The sequence below is a fragment of the Orycteropus afer genome, unplaced genomic scaffold (genome assembly GCF_000298275.1).
Source record: "Orycteropus afer afer isolate SDZICR_OR568_19922 unplaced genomic scaffold, OryAfe1.0 scaffold00014, whole genome shotgun sequence".
NCBI lineage: Eukaryota > Metazoa > Chordata > Mammalia > Tubulidentata > Orycteropodidae > Orycteropus > Orycteropus afer.
Genome location: NW_006921601.1, coordinates 19,790,970 through 19,809,851, shown reverse-complemented (window position 1 = coordinate 19,809,851; position 18,882 = coordinate 19,790,970). Strand labels below are relative to the sequence as shown.

The following is an 18,882-nucleotide window of genomic DNA, read 5'->3' as shown; positions in this document are numbered from 1 at the left end:
CGGAAATGACTCGACGGCACTTAACAACAACAACTCCTTTTGGCTTTATTTTCTGCACCTTCCTTTTTTTTTTTTTTTTTAATTTAACTTGTTTTTTGACCTTCAAGTCACTGAGTTGGTTCTCATTTAACCTATAGTCATAGGGAGTAGGTCAGTTAGTATTGATGGCAATGGCAATCAGCTATATATTTTTTTTTCCATATAGTAGTCTTTTATTTGTCACCTATGCCAGGTACCAGGGATACAGCGCTAAACAAGGTTATCTGCTTGCTCTTTCCATATAAATTGACCTGCTGGGTATGTTTCTCCCCACAGTGTCAATCCCAGCTCTAGAATATTAATCACAGACGGAGACCGCTTTACTGGTAACAAAGATCCCTTTGCCTATGATTATCTCCAGGAATGAGGAAACAAAGGTAGTGATTTCCATCTTGTCTGAAATTAGCCCATGTGCTACAAAGCACTCAGGTCAGTTTCAACGTCACTTTCCCTCCTTTTACAACCTCCCAGACCAATTTTCTATTGGTATAAAGGGCAGCCCTTTAAAGTGTGGTGCCATAGAATTTTACCAGCTGGGTAAATATTTTGTACGTAATCATTATAAAAATCCTAGGTCAGAAAGTCAAGTATTTCAGTTTTATTCATCATAGTATATATTCACCCAGCAGCAATTACTGGAACTCTCTGGAAATACACACAGGTATCACTCTTGCATACTGGTTAAAAATACAGATTGCAGGAATAGGCAGATATGGGAATCCTGGCTCTGCCACTTCCTAGCTTCAGGTCTTTAGCTTTGGGCCCTTGACCAAAGCACTTAACCACAGCAAGCCTCAGGACCACCTCATAGATTTGGAAGGTTAAAGGACAGATAACACATGCAATGGCACTTAGCAAGTGCCAGATAAATATTTCCTGTTTTTATCATCTCATTGGCCAAAATGCTGCATATCATCGTTGAGACCTGCGCAGTCTATCTATGCAGTACCCAAGACCCGTCCATGTATTTTTATTCCTCTACTTCATTCTTCCCATGAATTATATAACCTCAGTTTAAGAGCCCGTTTTTATTAAACATGCTAAAGAAGTAGTAAAGGCACAATGTTAATTTACATAATTAAATACAATTAGCACTGGGTAACTTCAGAGACATGAACATTAACAGCTTTAGAACAGAACTCTTCTGCCTGACACATTAAGGTTTACCCTGCTGTGGAGACTGCAGACAAGCATTTCCAAAGCTGTTTTCCAACCAGTGGCATCCACCAGGGGGCGCATAAACAAAACAAAACATACCCCTCTGCCCATACTCCAAAAATTCTGGTTCAGAAGATCTGAGTAGGGCCAATGGATTTCTCTCTGTCAAAAGCTCCCTGAGTGATATAAATGTACAACCAGGCTCTAAACTTCTGATGCAGTGTAAAATCATTTCTTGATTGGCTTTGGGTGGCTTAGAATAGTAAACCAACAGAGTTTAAGTGTGCTGACTTTTCCAGACCCTGAAATTACCGATATGGTTGCTTTTATATGCCATTGAGTAGTGTGTGTTAAAGTTTACAGTAAAAAGCATGTTCTCTACTATAGTTATGGCTTGAGTGCACCATCAGCTTTTCCCAGAGCATAGATGGCCTTGTTGTCCAGCAGTTCCATCTTCTTGTCAGCTGGTCTCACTGCATTGTTCAACATTGCTCTCACCACAGTCACCACAGGCACAGAGTATGCATTGGCCCAGGATTCTGGTAAGAAGCCAAAGAATTTCCTGATCAGCCATTCACCTGGGCGAGATTCTTGCCTATCACACAGCAGAACTCTAAAGAGAGAGAAGCACAGGAAGAGATGGTAAGGTGCCATCAGATCATAATGGGTAAAAGGTTTTATTTGGTGCATGAAGAAGATTTAAAAAAAGAAAGCATCAAATGCTAGTCAGGAGCTCCAGACTATTCTGAAGCTGGCACCACTAGCTGCCTACCCCTTTTTTTCAAAGTCAAAAGGCAGGTCCTGAAGAGAAATCTCTAGCCATCTTCTTTCATATCTTAGAGATCCTGGTTGTCAGCCTCTCCAAAAACTAGCTTCTAGGGATTAACTAACAGTGCTATGTTCCCAGTCAGTAGGAATACTTACCCTGGCCTAAATATGGAGTAACGATCAAATTTCAATTCTCCAACTCTGCCTTCCACTTCTCCCTGTTAGCCAAAAGAAAAGAAAAAAACACATTTTCAGTATGTAACCAAGACCAGCTTTCTGTGAAACTTAAGAAGGGATAATTTGGGGGTTCTGAAGATAATCAGCCCCTGCAGTCTCAATGCTCATCAATATTGTTATCTAGAATTTTAGATTCCAAGAGTCTGGGAAGGTAAGGAAGAAATCATTTAATCTTGACACATAGTAGGTAGTTAAAAAATACCTATTGAATGAGTAAGTGGCTGCATAGTCAGTCCACTCCTCTCATTTTACAGATATTAAGAGATCCAGAGAGGGTAAGTGATCTACTGGGAGTTTAACCATAAATGTTAGTCCAGAATTAATATCTGCAGGCTGGCACACATTAACTTCTTTTGGGGAGAATAGGTGGGTGGGTGTGGTTTACACATAATCCCAGTGGGTCAGAAGGTCCATTTAAGAAAAAAACAAAACTCACTGCTGTTAAATCAGTTCCAACTCACAGCAACCCCTCTTTGGGTTTCCAAGGCGGTATCTTTACGGAAGTAGATTGCCTAGTCTTCCTTCTGAGGAGTGGCTGGTGGGTTTGAACCACGAGCCTTCTGGTTGGCAGTCAGATGCCTTAGGCACTACACTACCAGAGCTCCTTCTTCAAAACCCCACGAAATGTCAAGAGACACTGAGACTGCATCTGTATAATGATTTAAATTAAATGTGTTAAACAAGCCATGACTTTGTGCCATTATGTAATCTTAGCTGGCTTTTTCTTTTCCCGTCTTTTCTATAAGCATCATCAATAATTTGTAGTATATTTATGGAGTAGTGCAGTCATCAACACAGTCTAAGTTTGGAGGTATCAAGCAGAAGCTGGATGACCATCCATAAGCAGATTTCACATTGAAGAACAAAAGGGACCAGGTTTGTTGGTCTGATAGAACCTAGTAGAACCCCTGAGACTGTGGCCCCTAGCTGCCCCTCAGGTCTGGAATTGAACCCACTCCTGTGGCTTCCAGCCAAACAAAAGACAGGCATATGAGCTGAACATTTACATTAGGTAGATACACTCCTTGAAGATATCAATCATGAGAGAATAGAAGGGCTGTGCACACACAGGGAGACAGCTCGAGGGGCAGGAGTGCATGGGAGGAAGAGGTAACTATGGAGAGGAAGTAGGAGGGGAGATGTTGCATTGTGGGAAATTGCAGTCAATGTCATGAGACGGTGTATGTGAGTTGCTGTATGAAAAGTGAATTTGCTCTGTTAACTTTCACCCAAATCACAATACAAATTTAAAAAAAAAAAAAAAGAGGATTTCACTTTGAAAGACTCAAATCACTGCTGAAAATTGTTTACCATCATAGTGACACACCAGCTTCCACCAACAGACAGGTGGTGGTTGCTGAGCATATGGTGGATTGGTCGGGAATTGAACCTGGGTTTCCTGCATAGAAGGTAAGAAAGTAAACCAGTGACCTGTTACATCATTTAGTGCTGCCCATTAGCCAGCATTCTCCAAAGTATATGAAAGATATAAATGTGTATAAACCTTAACTTGCAGATACAAAATATTGCTCGACTTATCGGCTCCTTGAGAGGACAACAGATTGAAATGTTTGCACCCTCCAGCTTTTGCCAGCTCTGCAGACTTCAGCACATAATCTCGGTCAACACGAACAAATCCATCCTAAGGGAGAAAAGGATGTGAGTTATTTCCAAAAGAAGTGCAAGTTCATCTTAAAGATTATAACTCAGTTTCAGTGGCAGGCTAGGAGGCCTGGGGGGATGGAGATTCAAATAAAATGCATTCAAATAATACATGAATGTCAAGCTTAGACCCTGGGAAAGACTCCAAGTATGGTCCTCAGGACAGACATACTAGCTTTAGCAGCAAGGCCAGACTACAGTGAAAAAACAAGGACAATGACATTGAAACACGGACACAAAACAAATCCATCAGGAGCAAAGGGAACAAAAAGATAAGGCTGGGAAACTGCTTTTAGTCACATATTGCTTTCCCTTTTCATGACTTTACAACCTTACACCCCACCCTTCTGTTTTCTCAATCTTAGCTGTGTTAACTCTAAGATGGTAGGGTCTCAAAACACTACCCAGGCACTATGAGAACAAAGTCTAGAGCCAACTCTCATCTTTTAAATTTCCAATTTTGTATATGTTTTACAGCATACCTTATATATTGGTAAGGAGTGTAGTCTCAATTTTTTTTTTTTTTTTTACTGATGGCTGCATAATCAAAAATGTATTTTTTTTTTTTTTTTTTTTACTGATGGCTGCATAATCAAAAATGTATGGAGACGATTCGTCTAGCCACTTTGTCCAGTGAGGGTGGCTTGTTGTTGTTGTTATGTGTCGTCGAGTCAAACCCGACTCATAGCGACCCCTCCTTGGGTTTCCGAGGCAGTATCACTACAGAAGTAGGATTGCCCAACCTTCCTTCCGAGGAGTGGCTGGTGGGTTTGAACCGCCAGCCTTCTGGTGAGCAGTCAAGTGCCTTAGCCACTATGCTACCAGAGCTCCTAAACAATAATTTAGCTCATTTAATAAACAATGTTTACCTTGAGCACTGGACTCTTTTAAAGAATTTGCCTTATAAGATTAAAGGGACAACAATAACTCTAATACACAGACTTTAAGGGGCAGAAAGTACAAGTTAACAGTAGTGAAACAATATGCACAGAGACAGGGAGAACAATGACACAGTATGATGGATGTAACCACTGTCAGTGATCCACACGTAAAAATTGTTGAATGGGTGTACGTTTTGTTGTGCATATGTACACACACACACACACACACACAAAGAAAGGTTCAATGAAAGAAAAGGCTGAAGCCAGTAAGAAGAAAAGGATGAAGCAGCAGTGGAAGGGGAGAGCATGAAGCAAACAATACTCGTTTCCAGGGCTGAACTGAAGGACATGGTAGCTTGACCCAAAAAAGGAAATTCCATGTAGTAATAGCTTCTTGGGGCCACCATACATTCTAGCCTCTTCAAACCAAAGGCAGCTGAAGAGAAGTCTAAATTCTGTTGAAGTAAAAATTTATAGCTACCTACAATTAGTATAATGAGGGCTTAGAGTGGAGAAGATTCCAAATCTGAAGAAAGGCTTAGTGCCCCGGTGTTTTGTTTTGATTAACAATCTGTTCTATGGTAGTTAATGATTTAAAATCTTATGTGGTATGGAAACATGTATATTTCAAAGAATGTTAGAAGGGACCTTAGGACACATCACATGAACCTCCTCATTGTGTAGATGTGAACTGATTGACTGGCTGAACTGCCTGCTGTACCTGAAAGAGCTGAGAGTAGAGCACAGATCCTGACTCTCTGATCCATGCTTTTTTTCCACTGTATCCATGTTCTTCTAAATCCCATACTATCTTTAGCTGACAAAAATGACTAATTTATAATTGCGGAAGGAAGAATAAGGGCCCCTCCAAAGATATCCCTGTCCTAATCCCTGTACCACACAACAAGGTGAATTAAGGTTGCAGATGGAACTAAGGTTGCTAATCAGCTGCACTTAAAATAAGATGATTAATGATTATCCAAGGAGCTCTGGTAGCATAGTGGCTAAGGCACTTGACTGCTCACCAGAAGGCTAGCAGTTCAAACCCACCAGCCACTCCTCGGAAGGAAGGTTGGGCAATCTACTTCTGTAGTGATACTGCCTCAGAAACCCAAGGAGGGGTTGCTATGAGTTGGGGCCAACTTGACAGCAAACAACAACAACGATTATCCAAATGAGCCCAATGTAATTACAAGGATCCTTAAAGAGTAGAGAAGAGGGAGGCAGAAGATGAGGCCAGAGTGATGTGATAGGAAGACTCAGCATATGGTTCCTGGCTTTGAAGGGAACTATGAACCAAGGCCAGTACCTCTGTCAGCTTGTCATACTATGGTGCCTTGCATGTTGCTGTGATGCTGGAAGTTATGCCACCAGTATTTCTAACACCAGCAGGGTCACATATGGTAGACAGGTTTCAGTGGAGCTTCCAGATTAAGACAGACTAGGAAGAAAGACCTGGCAATCTACTGAACATTACCTAAGGAAAACCATATGGATCCCAAAATACTGTTCAAGACTTTGGCTTACTTAGTTTGGATATGTCATCAAGAGAGGCCAATTGGTGGAGGATATCATGTTTGGTAAAGTGGAGGGCCAACAAAGTCAAGGGAAACCTTCAATGAGATAGACTGACACAATGGCTGCAAGGACGGGCTCAAGCATACCAACAATCATGAAGATTCTCTGTTGTGCATGGGGTCACTGAATTGGAGCTGACCTGACAGCATCTAGCAACACCACCACCCAAGGAATGCAGGCAGACTCGAAAAGCTAGAAAAGGCAGGGAAACAGGTTCTCTCCTGGAGGGAAAAGCAGCCCTGCCAGCACCTTGATTTGTGTCCATTAAAACACTTGTCAGACTTCTAACATGTAGAACTGTAAGATAATGAAGTTGTACTGTTTTAAGCTTGAGGTAACTTGTCACAGCAGCAATAGGAAACTAACATAGAATTCAATTTTAAAACAGATCTACATAATTTCTTTTAAGTTTTCATTGAAGTATATCCTAAAAAAGTGAACATATATTATAAATAATGAATAGCTTAATGAATTTTCATAAAATGAAAATGCCTGTGTGATTAAAACTGTGCATCAACTTGGCTGGGCTATGATTCTCAGTGCTTTCTAAGTTATGATGTAATCTGGCAGTTATGTAATGATGTAGTCATCCCCCATGGTGACATATGATGTAATCACTTCCCTTGGAGGTGTGGCCTGCATCTAATGTATACAGACGTCCTGGCAAAGTTCTCTGGCTGTTTGCTCAATCTGGACCCTGCATCTGGCTCCTCATCATCTGACCTCTGGATTTTTGGACTTGAGCCAGCAGCCTGCCATATTGCCTGCTGATCTGGGATTCATTAGCCTCTGCAGCCTGTGAGCCAGCAGCCTGCAGTCTGACCTGCCAATCTTGGGTTCATCAGCTCCTGCAACTACTTGAGTCAGGAGAAGCCTCCAGCCTGTCATCTCACCCATCGACTTGGGACTTGCCAGCCTCTACAACTGCATGAGCTATTTCCTTGGGATAAATGTCTCTATACATGTACATATATAAGCTTCACTGGTTTTGCTTCTCTAGAAAATCCAGCCTAAGACACTCTGCAGCCAGCTCCTACGTCAAGAATAGAATTTTGCCATTCTAGTTTTTTGCCCAAAGGCGCTCTTCTCATCATTCACAAATAATTCTTAATTATATCTACTACCTGGAGGGCAGTCTTATTTTTCTGCCTTACTTTATATAATATAAACTTAACTCTTTACCCATGAATCATCAGCATCTCTTTTTGTGTTGTATACTTTTTAAAAAATTATTTTGTTTTCAGTGAAAGTTTACACAGCAAATTAGGTTCCTATTTTACAATTTTTACATAAATTGTTCAGTGACATTAGTTACATTTTTCATATTGTGTCAACATTCTCTTTAATTGCATTCTGGTTATTCCATTTCTAGTACTCTAGTTTCCCTGCCCCCTTCTCATCTTTGCTTTAGAGTAATTGTTGATATTTTTGGCATCATATAGATGATTTTGTAATGGAGCACAGTATTCATGGATAATATCCTTTAGTTTGTGTGCCAATCTATTATTTGCTAAAAAGTGACCTAAGGAGATGGTTTCAGTTCAAGGTTTAAGGAGGATCTCAGGACAATAGTCACAGGGAATCCTCTAGTCTCAATTTGTCCAGTAAGTCTGGACTCTTTAAGAGTTTAAGCTCTGTTCCACATTTTTCTCCCATTCTATCAAGGTCCATTAATTGTGGCCCTGATCAGAATGGTCAGTAGGGGTAGCCAGGAGCCATCTAGTTCTGGTGTCAGGATAGATAAGGCTGTGGTTCATGCACACTATTGGACATGTTGGCTAGTTTCTTCTTTGGGTCTTTGGTTTCCTTCTTTCTTTTGATGAGTAGAGACCGATAGTTGTATCTTCGATGGCTGTTCACAAGCCTTTAAGACCCCAACACTACTCACCTCACTAAGATGCAGAACATGAACTTTGTGAACTATACAGGCAACCCCCAGGGTACAAACATCCAACTTAACGTATAACTCATAGTTACAAATCAACCTCTGTAAAGTTTATCAAAAATTCAAGGTACATACAAAGGTTCGTAATAACAAACGGGCACTGCTTTGAGACACTCATCAAAATATTATTATTATTACTACACTATTACATTAAAGGGAGCTCTGGTAGCATAGTGCCTAAGGCACTTGACTGCTAACCAGAAGGCTGGTGGTTCAAACCTATCAGCCACTCCTTGGAAGGAAGATGGGGCAATCTACTTCCGTAGTGATACTGCCTTGGAAACCCAAGGAGGGGTCACTATGAGTCGAGTCCGACTCGATGGCACATAACAACAACAACAACAACGTTATATTAAAAATGGTTTAGTGTATCTGGAAGTGTTTCTTTAACATTCTTCTGTGTAGAGGTGCACTATATACTACATACTAAGACAAGTATCAGACTAACTGACATTAGATACAAACCAAACCTAACTGTTCCAACTTTTGTACAAATTCAATTTAAAGACAGACTTAGGAAGAGAACTCATTTGTAATCTGGGAACTGCCTGTATTATGCTAGTTGACTGAGTTTTCCTAGAAATCTAAGGTCCTAAACCTTCAAACCCAGAAAACAATTCTCACAAAGTATTTAGTTATTATATCTGAGAAGTATCTGTAACTGTGTCTTCTATGAATACATATGGTACACACATATATCTGTACATATACATACAGATACTTCTACCTGTGCACACATATGTACATGCCTGTACCTACCTGTACACATAAATACCTATACCTACATACGTGATCATATATTTTTTGGTTATTATTGGTATTGCTGCCAAAGTATATACATCATATTCTTTAGCTCAAACATTCTTTTCTCTCATGCCCTCCTTAGTGGCATCATTTACTTTGATCAAGCTGTGCTCACTGCACCCACATTCAATGCTATTGTGTTCTCTGCTTTTGACACATAATCCTAAGTTGCTGACTTACCAACCTGCCTCACACACTGCTGTAGCTTCTTAAAATCAGTGTGCAACAAACCAATTTCAATACTCAGCACATCCTGAGAATGTATTCTCCTCAGAACCATTCTCAAAGTTGAGATTTTATGTGTGTTGAAAGTTTGTCAGGAAAAACAATCTACACATGTTATAGAAAAATTCTAAAACACTGAAGATTTTTCTTCCACTTCTATTTTTTTCCATAAATCCAATTCACCAGAACTCTGATTTTAAAAAGAGATTCATTATTTATAATAAAATTACATAGTAGACTAGAGAAATAAATTCCTTTAAAAAGTTGTTTTAGCAGTATGGCTTGGAAGGATTATTATAGTTTGTCTCTGTTAAAATGCTTTTTCTTTCATCAGCTTCCTTTTTTAAAAAAGGGAAAGATTCAACCAATTGCAAGTGTCTACACTGACGCTGTCTCTCTCACTTAATCCAAGGCCAGTAAAGGGATAATTTGATTAAAGTGAGACCCTAATTTATGTGGCTTTAGTTCTGGATCAACCTCTCTGTAATAGAGTGCTGTCGTGTCCAATTGTTTGATGAAAATTAAAGTGACATAAATACCATGGGACTTTTTCAATCTGATTAGTCAGCTAAGGCACATCAATACCACCCCAGCCATCAGATGCTGGCGTCCTTCCTTTCACCGGCCTCGCTAACAACTGACAAGGCTCCTTGAAGGACGAGCACCCACGCTGCTGCAGAGACCCCCACACTCAGGCCATCATCCCTGCTCAATGGGCCCTGTTGACAAGGTGCCCACACCTTTCCCCACTGCTGTTCCTGGACAAAGCTAAATATTGTTTTATTAGCAATCAATGGCTGTTAATCCAAAATGATTTCACAAATCCTCTGAGCCCTGAAGCTGATTATAAATATGCGTATTTCCAGGACCACTAAATTTTGAATTTCACTTTCCCCTCCCTGAAGCGTGGCCTTTTAGCTGGTGAATGAAACTCAAAGGCACAGGGGTCAACAGCTTTCAAAGACTTAGAAATCAAACTTAAACATGGTCCTGGGGACCGACTCAGAGATACCAACACAGCAATTTTCTTTGGAATGAGGAAGATTCCATTTATAGATAGAAGGGAGCTATCTTTAAAAACTTATTAATAATAATATAAAAAAGAACCAACCAACAAACTACCCCATATCCAAGAAACACAATTTTCAGACAAAATGTATTTAGTTTCCATAACCATATGGCAGGAAGCCCTGGTGGTACAGTGGTTAAGCACTTGGCTATTAACTAAAAGGTCAGCGGTTTGAACCTACCAGATGCTGTGCTGGAGAAAGATGAGGCAGTCTGCATCCATAAAGGTTACAGCCTTAGAAATCCTATGGGGCAATTCTACTCTGTCACTATGAGTCAGAATTGACTTGATGGCAACAAGTTTGGTTTTTGGTTTAACCACAAGACAGGAGAAAAAAAGTCTCTTCTGAGAATATTAAGTCTATTATGCTATCATGTCTTTATGATTCCATAGTCATTGTGTCCTACTCTAAGCTAGGGATCAGAGCTCATTCTAGGAAAAAATAAATAAGTCTCCACTATAAATTGCCTTTGCCAGCACCCCCTTCAAAAGAAAAAGTTGCTGTCAAGTCAGTAGCAATTAATGGTGACTCCATGTGCATCAGAGAACTGTAGTACTTAGGGTTTTCAATGATCACGTTTTTTAGAAGTAAATTGCTAGGTCTTTCTTTGAGGCATCTATGGTTGGATTTGAACTTCCGATCTTTCAGTTAGCAGCCAAGCACACACCACCCAGGGACTCTTCCAGAGAATAGAAACAATGCAGTATGATTCAGCAGAAATATCCTCTAGGCTCCATAAGACAGTCTCCAATTCCTCTTAGTTTGTCTTATTAAAATCCAAAACTACTAGGTATTTCTTCTAGTCTTCTTTACCAATGCTTGTGAACTAGGAACACCGGAACACCACCCTGGTATAAGAACAAATACATCCCCCAGGTATTCCAAAGCTGAGGGTTATGGCAAGTGAGCCCTGCCAGAATGACTCCAGGTCAGAGAAGCCTTATCCAACAAAGGAGGCTCCATCACTCTGTAAATGCTCCCACTTAGCCATACTTCTGCTTCAGATTCTTTCTCCTTCACTCCCTTTTCATTCCAACCCTATAAAACAGCCCAGAAAACAGAGTTGTTGACAAACAATAAATGGTTTAACCTGAGACCCCACTTGGTTGTGTCCTGCAGGGCATCTCTGTATTTAATGTATAGTGGTAGGAGCTCAATCTGGGTTAGAGAGGTCTAGGTAGAAAAATCAAATCAAAAGGATATCAAGGATTTCTGGGTCAGTCCCTGTGTTCTCATTATGTTTCCTTTTGAGGTATTCTTTATATTTCACAGAGTCAAAGAATTCTGCAGTTGGAAGGGCCCTTGGTGTCACCTCCCTCTTAGTAGAGATAAGGAAGCATGATTCACAGAAGCTAACCAGTGTACTTGAGATCCCACAGCTGCGTGGCATTCAAACAGGACCTATGACCTAGGTCTCTTGAACCATCCCAGCCCTTTCTACTTCACAAGGCCCCTCCTAGATATCAAAGAAGCAACAGAGATTAGAACAAGGGTTAGCAAACATTTTCTGAAAAGAATCACACAGTACATACTTTCAGCTTTGCAGGCCATAGGCCTCTGTTGCAAGTACTCACCTCTGCTATTATAGCACAGAACAGCCAGAGATAATACATAAAATAATAAGCATGGCTGCTTTCCAATAAAGCTTTATTTATGGACACTGTCTTTTGAATTTCTTATATTTTCATGTGTCATCAAATATTTGTCTTTTGATTTTTAAAAAAAAAACATTTAAAAATATAAAAGCATTCTTAGCTTACAGGCCATAAAAATAGGCAGTGGACTGTATATGGCCCACAGGCCACAGTTTGCAAACCCCTGGATTAGCAGTATGTCTCACTAGACTCAGAAGCCATAAGATTCTAATGATACATAATAAATGTTACAATGCCCAAATTAATCACTAACAACTCAATAGAATCCAAAAACCTAGACCCTTGACTATTAGGGCCTACTCCTAATAGGTGAGATGAATAAAGAGATGAAACTGCTTCAAACTCACTCCCTTAATACAAATAGGGGGAGTGCAGTATTCTTAGTGGCATCTGTGAGTCTGTGTTCTTCACTCAGGGTCAATGTAGATCTGGCTGGCAAAGGGCATTTCGACCCTCACTTGCACTGAAGTCACTCACTAAAGCAAAGTGAGAAACACCTGGGGCTATGTTGTTGTTGTTGTTGTTGTTGTCATGTGCCCTCGAGTCAAACCCGACTCATAGGGCTATAGTACCTGCAAAACCAACAGGTGAGAAAGGCTAAGACATGACAGTGTTTCCTAAAAGGAGATCCAAAAAGATGAGGTTGGCCACATCAGAATTTCCTGATTCTGCTAAAAATACAGATCCCAAGCTTCCAACCTCAGAGTTTCTGATAGATGGATAAGGGCCAAGTCGAGGAACCACTATATTGATTAGACAACTATGGCCTGTGGATGGGAAAGGATAGGTGTCATTTATAACTAGCAATTGCTAAAGGAAATGAAGAAAGCTAATAAACTCTCCCGAGCACATAGTGGATAAGGCATTTGGCAGGTTAGTGGTTCAAGCCCAGCAGCTGCTTTGTGGAAGGAAGATGAGGCAATTTACTTTGGAAACCCACTGGGGGGGTCACTATGAGTCGGAATCGCAGTGAGTTTGGGGTTTTTTTTTGGAGCAACAGTTTCAGCAGATCTGGGTATATTAAGATCATAGAGAAATAAGCCGGCTGCTCAAAGGATTTTAACATTGAGACAGAAACCTTCAATTCCTTTAAGTTTCTCTACTGGAAACTCAGATTGCTAAGGCAAAAACGTGGGATATTTGAGTTATAGCACAATTACAGAAGGACACTAGGCTTGCCACTGGCTTTGTAGTAATACCCCTCTGATAAACCAACTGGCTGCTGAACTCTTTTCTACAGAGAGGGCTGCTGACCAGAATACTAGCTTGGAAATCCATAATGCCCTTTCATGTAACTACTATTACCTAGTCACTTATGGATTGTCACTTCTTTTAAATTGCCTAAAGTGATCACAACCTCCAAATGATACTGCACTCAATCTAAATTAGTCTCAGATTTAAAGAAAAAAAAAAAACCTTTTCAGAAGGAAAAGTCAGCTTACTTTCTATCGCTAACCTCTCAAACCATTTAAGCTTCAAATAGTTTGCACCTGGCTATTAACTGAAAGGTTGGAGGTTTGAACCCAACCAGTGGTGCTGTGGAAGAAAGTCCTGGCAATCTGCTTCTGAAAAGATGAACCAAAAAAACCAAACTCCCTGCAGTCAAGTCAGATCTGACTCACAGCGACCCCTCCTTGGGTTTCCGAAGCGATATCTCTATTGAAGTAGACTGCCTGGTCTTCCTTTGAGAAGCCAAGAAAAACCTGTGAAGCTCAGTTTGACTCTGTAACACATGGGGTCACCATGACTTGGAACAGACTCAATGGCAACGGGTTTGGTTTGGTTCCGTTTCATTTCTGAGACTAATTCTGCCCTTATTTACTCGTTAATTACCTTTTCAAACTGATTTTGAAGGAGAACCAAAGGGTGCTGGAAAGCCTGAGGGGGAGGGAACTATCCCCATTTAAAAAAAATATTCTGAAAAAATATATATATTCCACATAGTGAAGACACCCAGTGCCTCTGACTAAAACTGCATTATACAATTTGAATGCGACAAAGCAATTTGGTCTTTTCCCCAGAATGCTCTATAATGAGATTTGCCGCATGTCAGAAAATTCAACTGCTCTATGCCTAATGCAGAATTTTTATTTTGCTGAGTCACCACCAAAATCCGGTTGGCACCTGAGACAGTGAGACTGCAGTGTACTGGAACAAAATCAGTGCTTTTGGAGGGCAAACCATCGTGACTGTCCCTGGGAAAGAAAAGACTGCACTAGCTGCTGAGCAGGAAAATTACCGTTTTGGGGAGAGATTATGTGCCAATTCCTAGGAGAGTCAAACTTCTCAATAATCTACACTTCCCAATGGAGCTCAAAGCCCAGCTGTGTTGCTGGGGGTTAGGGGAAGTGTGTAGAACTACATAGGTTTGGAAATAAATCGCTATTGAAAGCATAAATAGAATTCTTGGATCACCAGGAATGGACAAGGAGGTCCACAGAAATATATCTTAGCCTGCTTCTTTGGTTGCTACAAACCAGTAGTTCTTAATCATGTGTTCCTCTCACAATTGTGGTGTATGGGCCTGGTTTATAAACTACTGGTAAGCCCCCACAGCTGAATTGTGGTCCTGAATATTTAATATATATGTTCAGTTCCAGCAAGTAAATTCTGCTAGAGGAATAACTATAGTGAAGGTATAAACTGAGATATATTAACACTTACCCAGGATCTACGTAGTAAAGTATAAGTTCTAACTATGTAGTAAACTATGACTCTGGACATGGGCCGATTCAATTTAGAACATCATTAAAAAGAAAATAAAATGTGTGGTAGAACAGTTCTGCGTCACTTCAGGCTGAGTCATCACTGGGGTTGAATCATCACTGGAGGCTGAGTCATCACTGGGGGCCAGCTGAATCGTGCCTCTGTGTTCTGACGTTCTATCCCAGAAGTCTGAAGCTTGGCATGAAAATGGGTTGAAGCAAATCACTCACGTAAGAGAGAACCCTTCAAGTTTGAAATATTTATAAAGAAAAAAAAAAGATCTTACTGCTACTAGCACGAGCTAGTTATTTTTACTCAGACCTCTGGTGGCACAGTGCCAGAAGGTTAGCAGTTCAAACCTACCAGCCACTCCAGGAAAGGAAGATGGCGCAGTCTACTTCCATAATGACTGATTGCCTCAGAAATCCAATGGGGGTTGCTATGAGTTATAATCAATGGCAGTGAGTAATGGTTTGACTTAGGAGTTCCTGGGTGGTGTAAAAGATTAACTGAAAGGTTGGAGGTTTGAGTCCATTCAAATGCACCTCTGAAGAAAAGCCTGGCAATCTACTTCCAATTTATAGCCACTGGTGCATAGTTACATTCTGACATCCATGGGTCACCATGAGTTGGAAGCAACTTGATGTCAAATGGTGATGGTGGTGGTAATGGTTTGTTTTAGTCAGAGGATGTAGTGACAGCAGTATTTGCAACAAAGAAGATTGTATAAATACTTAAGATGCCTCTAGCACTCAGGCCTGAACTCAAGGATTACTTGAAGGAAAAATGAGTAAAACTTAATACTATTCATAGAACAGCAAAGGCTAGAGCAGCACACAGAATCATAAACGGTAAGAGCTTATTTACATTTAAGCACTGCAGCAGGTACAGAGAAAAACAGTGAGCAAGAAAGAGAACCTTTAACATTACTGTCTGGCAAGAAGAAAAAAGCATTCTTTCCTTACCGCTCCAGCTTTTTTTCTGGTGGTACCCAGGCAACAGAATCCAACATCATGACCTTGAAAGGCAGAGGCATAGTCATCCAACTTTTCAAAGTCTACCACTTCTTGGTTCTAGACAACAAGGACATAGTTGTATATAATCAGATGTTATTAAAAAGGTAGACAAAACACTTTAAAGAATAAATTCAGAGCCATAATCTGGGCCGTTCAGTATTTTTTTCCCCCCAATTTGAACATTTTATTGTAGTTTGGGTGAAAGTTTATAGAGCAAATTAGTTTTCCACTCAACAATTTATACACATTTTGTTTCATGGCATCAGCTGCAATCCCCTCAATGTGGCAGTGGGACCAGTTCAGTAGTTACAATGTCTCAAGATCACACCATATTGTTTAATTCATTTCCCTTCACAGATGACTCGGTTTAAATACAGAAAGGAACCCTCGTGAAGCGCAGACTTGGCTGCTAACAGCAAGGTTGGCGGTCTGAGCCCACCCAGAGGTGTATTACAAGAAGGGCCTGGCAACCTACTTGTAAAAATCGGCCATTTAAAAACTTACAGAGCACAGCTGTCCTCTGACACACATGGGGTCTCCAGGAAGCTCAGTCAACACAAGGAAAAAAATATTTTCTAATCACCAAATCCAAGTCTGATGTATCATTTGTTTACCCATGAAAGCATAACTTACAGTGATGGGAATACAGGTACATAGCTTAATGTCCACCTTGTTGTTGTTGTTGTTATGTGCCGTCGAGTCGGCCCCGACTCATAGCGACCCCTCCTTGGGTTTCCGAGGCAGTATCACTACGGAAGTAGGATTGCCCAACCTTCCTTCCGAGGAGTGGCTGGTGGGTTTGAACCTCCAGCCTTCTGGTTAGCAGTCAAGTGCTTTAGCCACTATGCTACCAGACCTTACCTACCATGAAATAGGGTATTATGTGACTGGATCTTTATGATTTAGCTACAGTGAAGGTCACCTGGCCTGTGGGAACCTGCCTGAAGGGTCAGTGCAAGGCGGAGGAGCCAAGGCCACCTGAGCTAGGGTTGGGGCACCTAGGGCACATATCGTACCATTGGTGCCATACAAGAACACACTGGTCAAAATGCGGGAACTCAAACTGGTGAGTCATAGGAGGCTAGGGGGATCAGAGTTGGGAGTATGGGCCTGGGCATCCAGTCGCTGCACACTACCTAGCTTCCTGGCTGTATACAGCAACCAGGCAGAAGTGAGACTCTGACCTCAAGAAGAGGGCCTGGCGATGTGGCATTCAGACACCTGGGCACCCCACCTATGAACAGGTATGTAGTGGGACGTTGCCCAAATGTTAAGCAACACATACCCGTATTCCATTTAAAGACAAGTCAGGCAGGGCAAATTCTTGTAACCTCACCTTTCACTGTCCAGACTTTCCCACATCTGCGTTTTCAGATTCACAGAGGCTCTTAGTGTGGAATTGCAAGTAAACAAAGTGGTTGAACACACTGCCTAAGGTTACAGGACTGTCTCTGGAATCAAGACTGTCTCCCCTGAAAACTGAGCCCTTTGCTGTTAAGACAGCCCCCATACTACCTATTGTTGTTGTTATGTGCCCTCGAGTCAGACCCGACTCATAGCGACCCCTCCTTGGGTTTCCGAGGCAGTATCACTAGGAAAGTAGATTGCCCCATCTTCCTTCCGAGAAGTGGCTGGTGGGTTTGAACCGCCAGCCTTCTGGTTAGCAGTCAAGTGCCTTAGCCACTATGCTACCAGAGCTCCCTATGCCCCCTTTATAAAGGTGTAGATTGGGAGAAGGGTTTTGCCCAAGGCCTCACACCCTGACAGGCAGGCAGACCCGGGCCTACAATCCAGGACTCCAGCTTTCAGTCGGCGGCTCTCACAGACCAATGCTGGCCAAATTCTGACCACCTCTTGCTACTTCCACCACTGGGTTTTAGACGTGAAATCTGTTTGCCCACGGAGTCACTCACCACATTTTTATAAGCGTCCTCCTCAAAGATGAGCTTCCTCCGGCCAATGAGTGTTATTTTAGAAAATAGGCCTTGTTCCAAGATTTCTTTTAAGAGCACTTTGCCAGTTTCCCCGCTGGCGCCCAGAATACAGACAGACTTATTCTGCATCCTGAAGTTTTCTCGAAGTTTAGGTAGAGCCTCTGCCATCCTAAAACAGGTGCCGGTTTTAGGATGTTTAGGGATGGCCCCTCCTCACCCCGGGGAACAAGGGCTGTTTATCTGTCTGAGAGGAGAATAACTTCTCTGCAGTCTTCGTTATTCTCCACAGTCTGGGCCCAGGAGTAAATAAATGCCTAGTCACCGAGGGCGGGGGCGAGGGCGGGGCAGACCTTGAGGTGCTCCGCATTTGAGCCCACTCACACACCGTAAGGGGCCAGGGCTGGAGGGAACGACAAATTGTCATAAACAGGGAATCACGCAGGCCCTTTCCCCACAGCTACCCCCGTTTGGCCCATGAGGTTCCCCCTCCTCTGCCCACAGGAGTCCAGGGGCTAAGCTCGGCTCCCTTGCAGGGGGTTACCTGGAGCCGGCCTCGGACTCCGCTTCCTCCCGCCGCAGGAAAAGCAGGGTGGCCACCAAAGCCGCCACAGCCGCCGCCCTCAGCCCAGAGAACACTGGCATCCCGGCATCCCGCCTTCTCTGCGGTCCCCCTCCCCTCGCTCCAGCCTGAGGACGCCCCTCCCTAGGTCAGCCCAGGGGTTGGGGGCGCTACACCCAGGCCTACCCAGCCTACTCTTCCTGGTGATTTCGCCGCCGCCGCCCGCCCCGCCCAGGGAGGCGGGGCTTAGGGAAGGGCGTGTTGGGGCACACCAGGCAGAGGCCAGGGCGCTGCGAAGTGGGCAGGAGAACACATCCTCTGCACCTAGCTAGGTATCCATCGCTAAGGTCTCTTCCTAAATGTTGGGAATCGCTGGGGTCCTCCCCTGGCAATCTTCTTCTAACACACTACCTAGGCGAAACTCACCACGTCCAAGGCCTCAGCCAGTGGCCATCCCCAGGCTTGACCTTCCCTGGGACGCCAGACCTCGAAATTCAATTGTATTTTGAAATCTTAGGAGCTCTGGTAGCGTAGTGCCTAAGGCATTTGACTGAACTCTTCATCTTACATTCACTATGTTGAAAAAGTAACCTCCCACCTAACCACCACAAACCAGAATAAAACAAAACTTGGGCCTTGCTTCCC

The 18,882-nt window shown here is 42.3% G+C and overlaps 1 protein-coding gene across 1 annotated transcript; it reads right to left on the bottom strand.

The window, feature by feature from the left end:
- Positions 1 to 1,584: 1,584 nt before the first annotated feature.
- Positions 1,585 to 18,320, bottom strand: HTATIP2 (HIV-1 Tat interactive protein 2). Its single transcript, XM_007955890.2, has 6 exons — positions 18,220 to 18,320; positions 17,658 to 17,847; positions 15,694 to 15,801; positions 3,707 to 3,844; positions 2,122 to 2,183; positions 1,585 to 1,810 (listed from the first exon to the last, which is right to left on the bottom strand). The coding sequence occupies exons 1-6, from the start codon at positions 18,318 to 18,320 to the stop codon at positions 1,585 to 1,587; spliced, it is 825 nt and encodes a 274-aa protein (XP_007954081.2).
- Positions 18,321 to 18,882: the final 562 nt, after the last annotated feature.

What these genes read in the sequence shown, in the direction of transcription:
- HTATIP2 (XM_007955890.2), bottom strand. Translation starts at nt 18,320, where the DNA reads ATGCCAGTGTTCTCTGGGCTGAGGGCGGCGGCTGTGGCGGCTTTGGTG. An exon ending in AGGACGCTTATAAAAATGTG is followed by an intron (nt 15,802 to 17,657) that starts GTGAGTGACTCC and finishes CTTGTTGTCTAG; the next exon opens with AACCAAGAAGTGGTAGACTT. An exon ending in CCAGAAAAAAAGCTGGAGCG is followed by an intron (nt 3,845 to 15,693) that starts GTAAGGAAAGAA and finishes TTTCTCCCTTAG; the next exon opens with GATGGATTTGTTCGTGTTGA.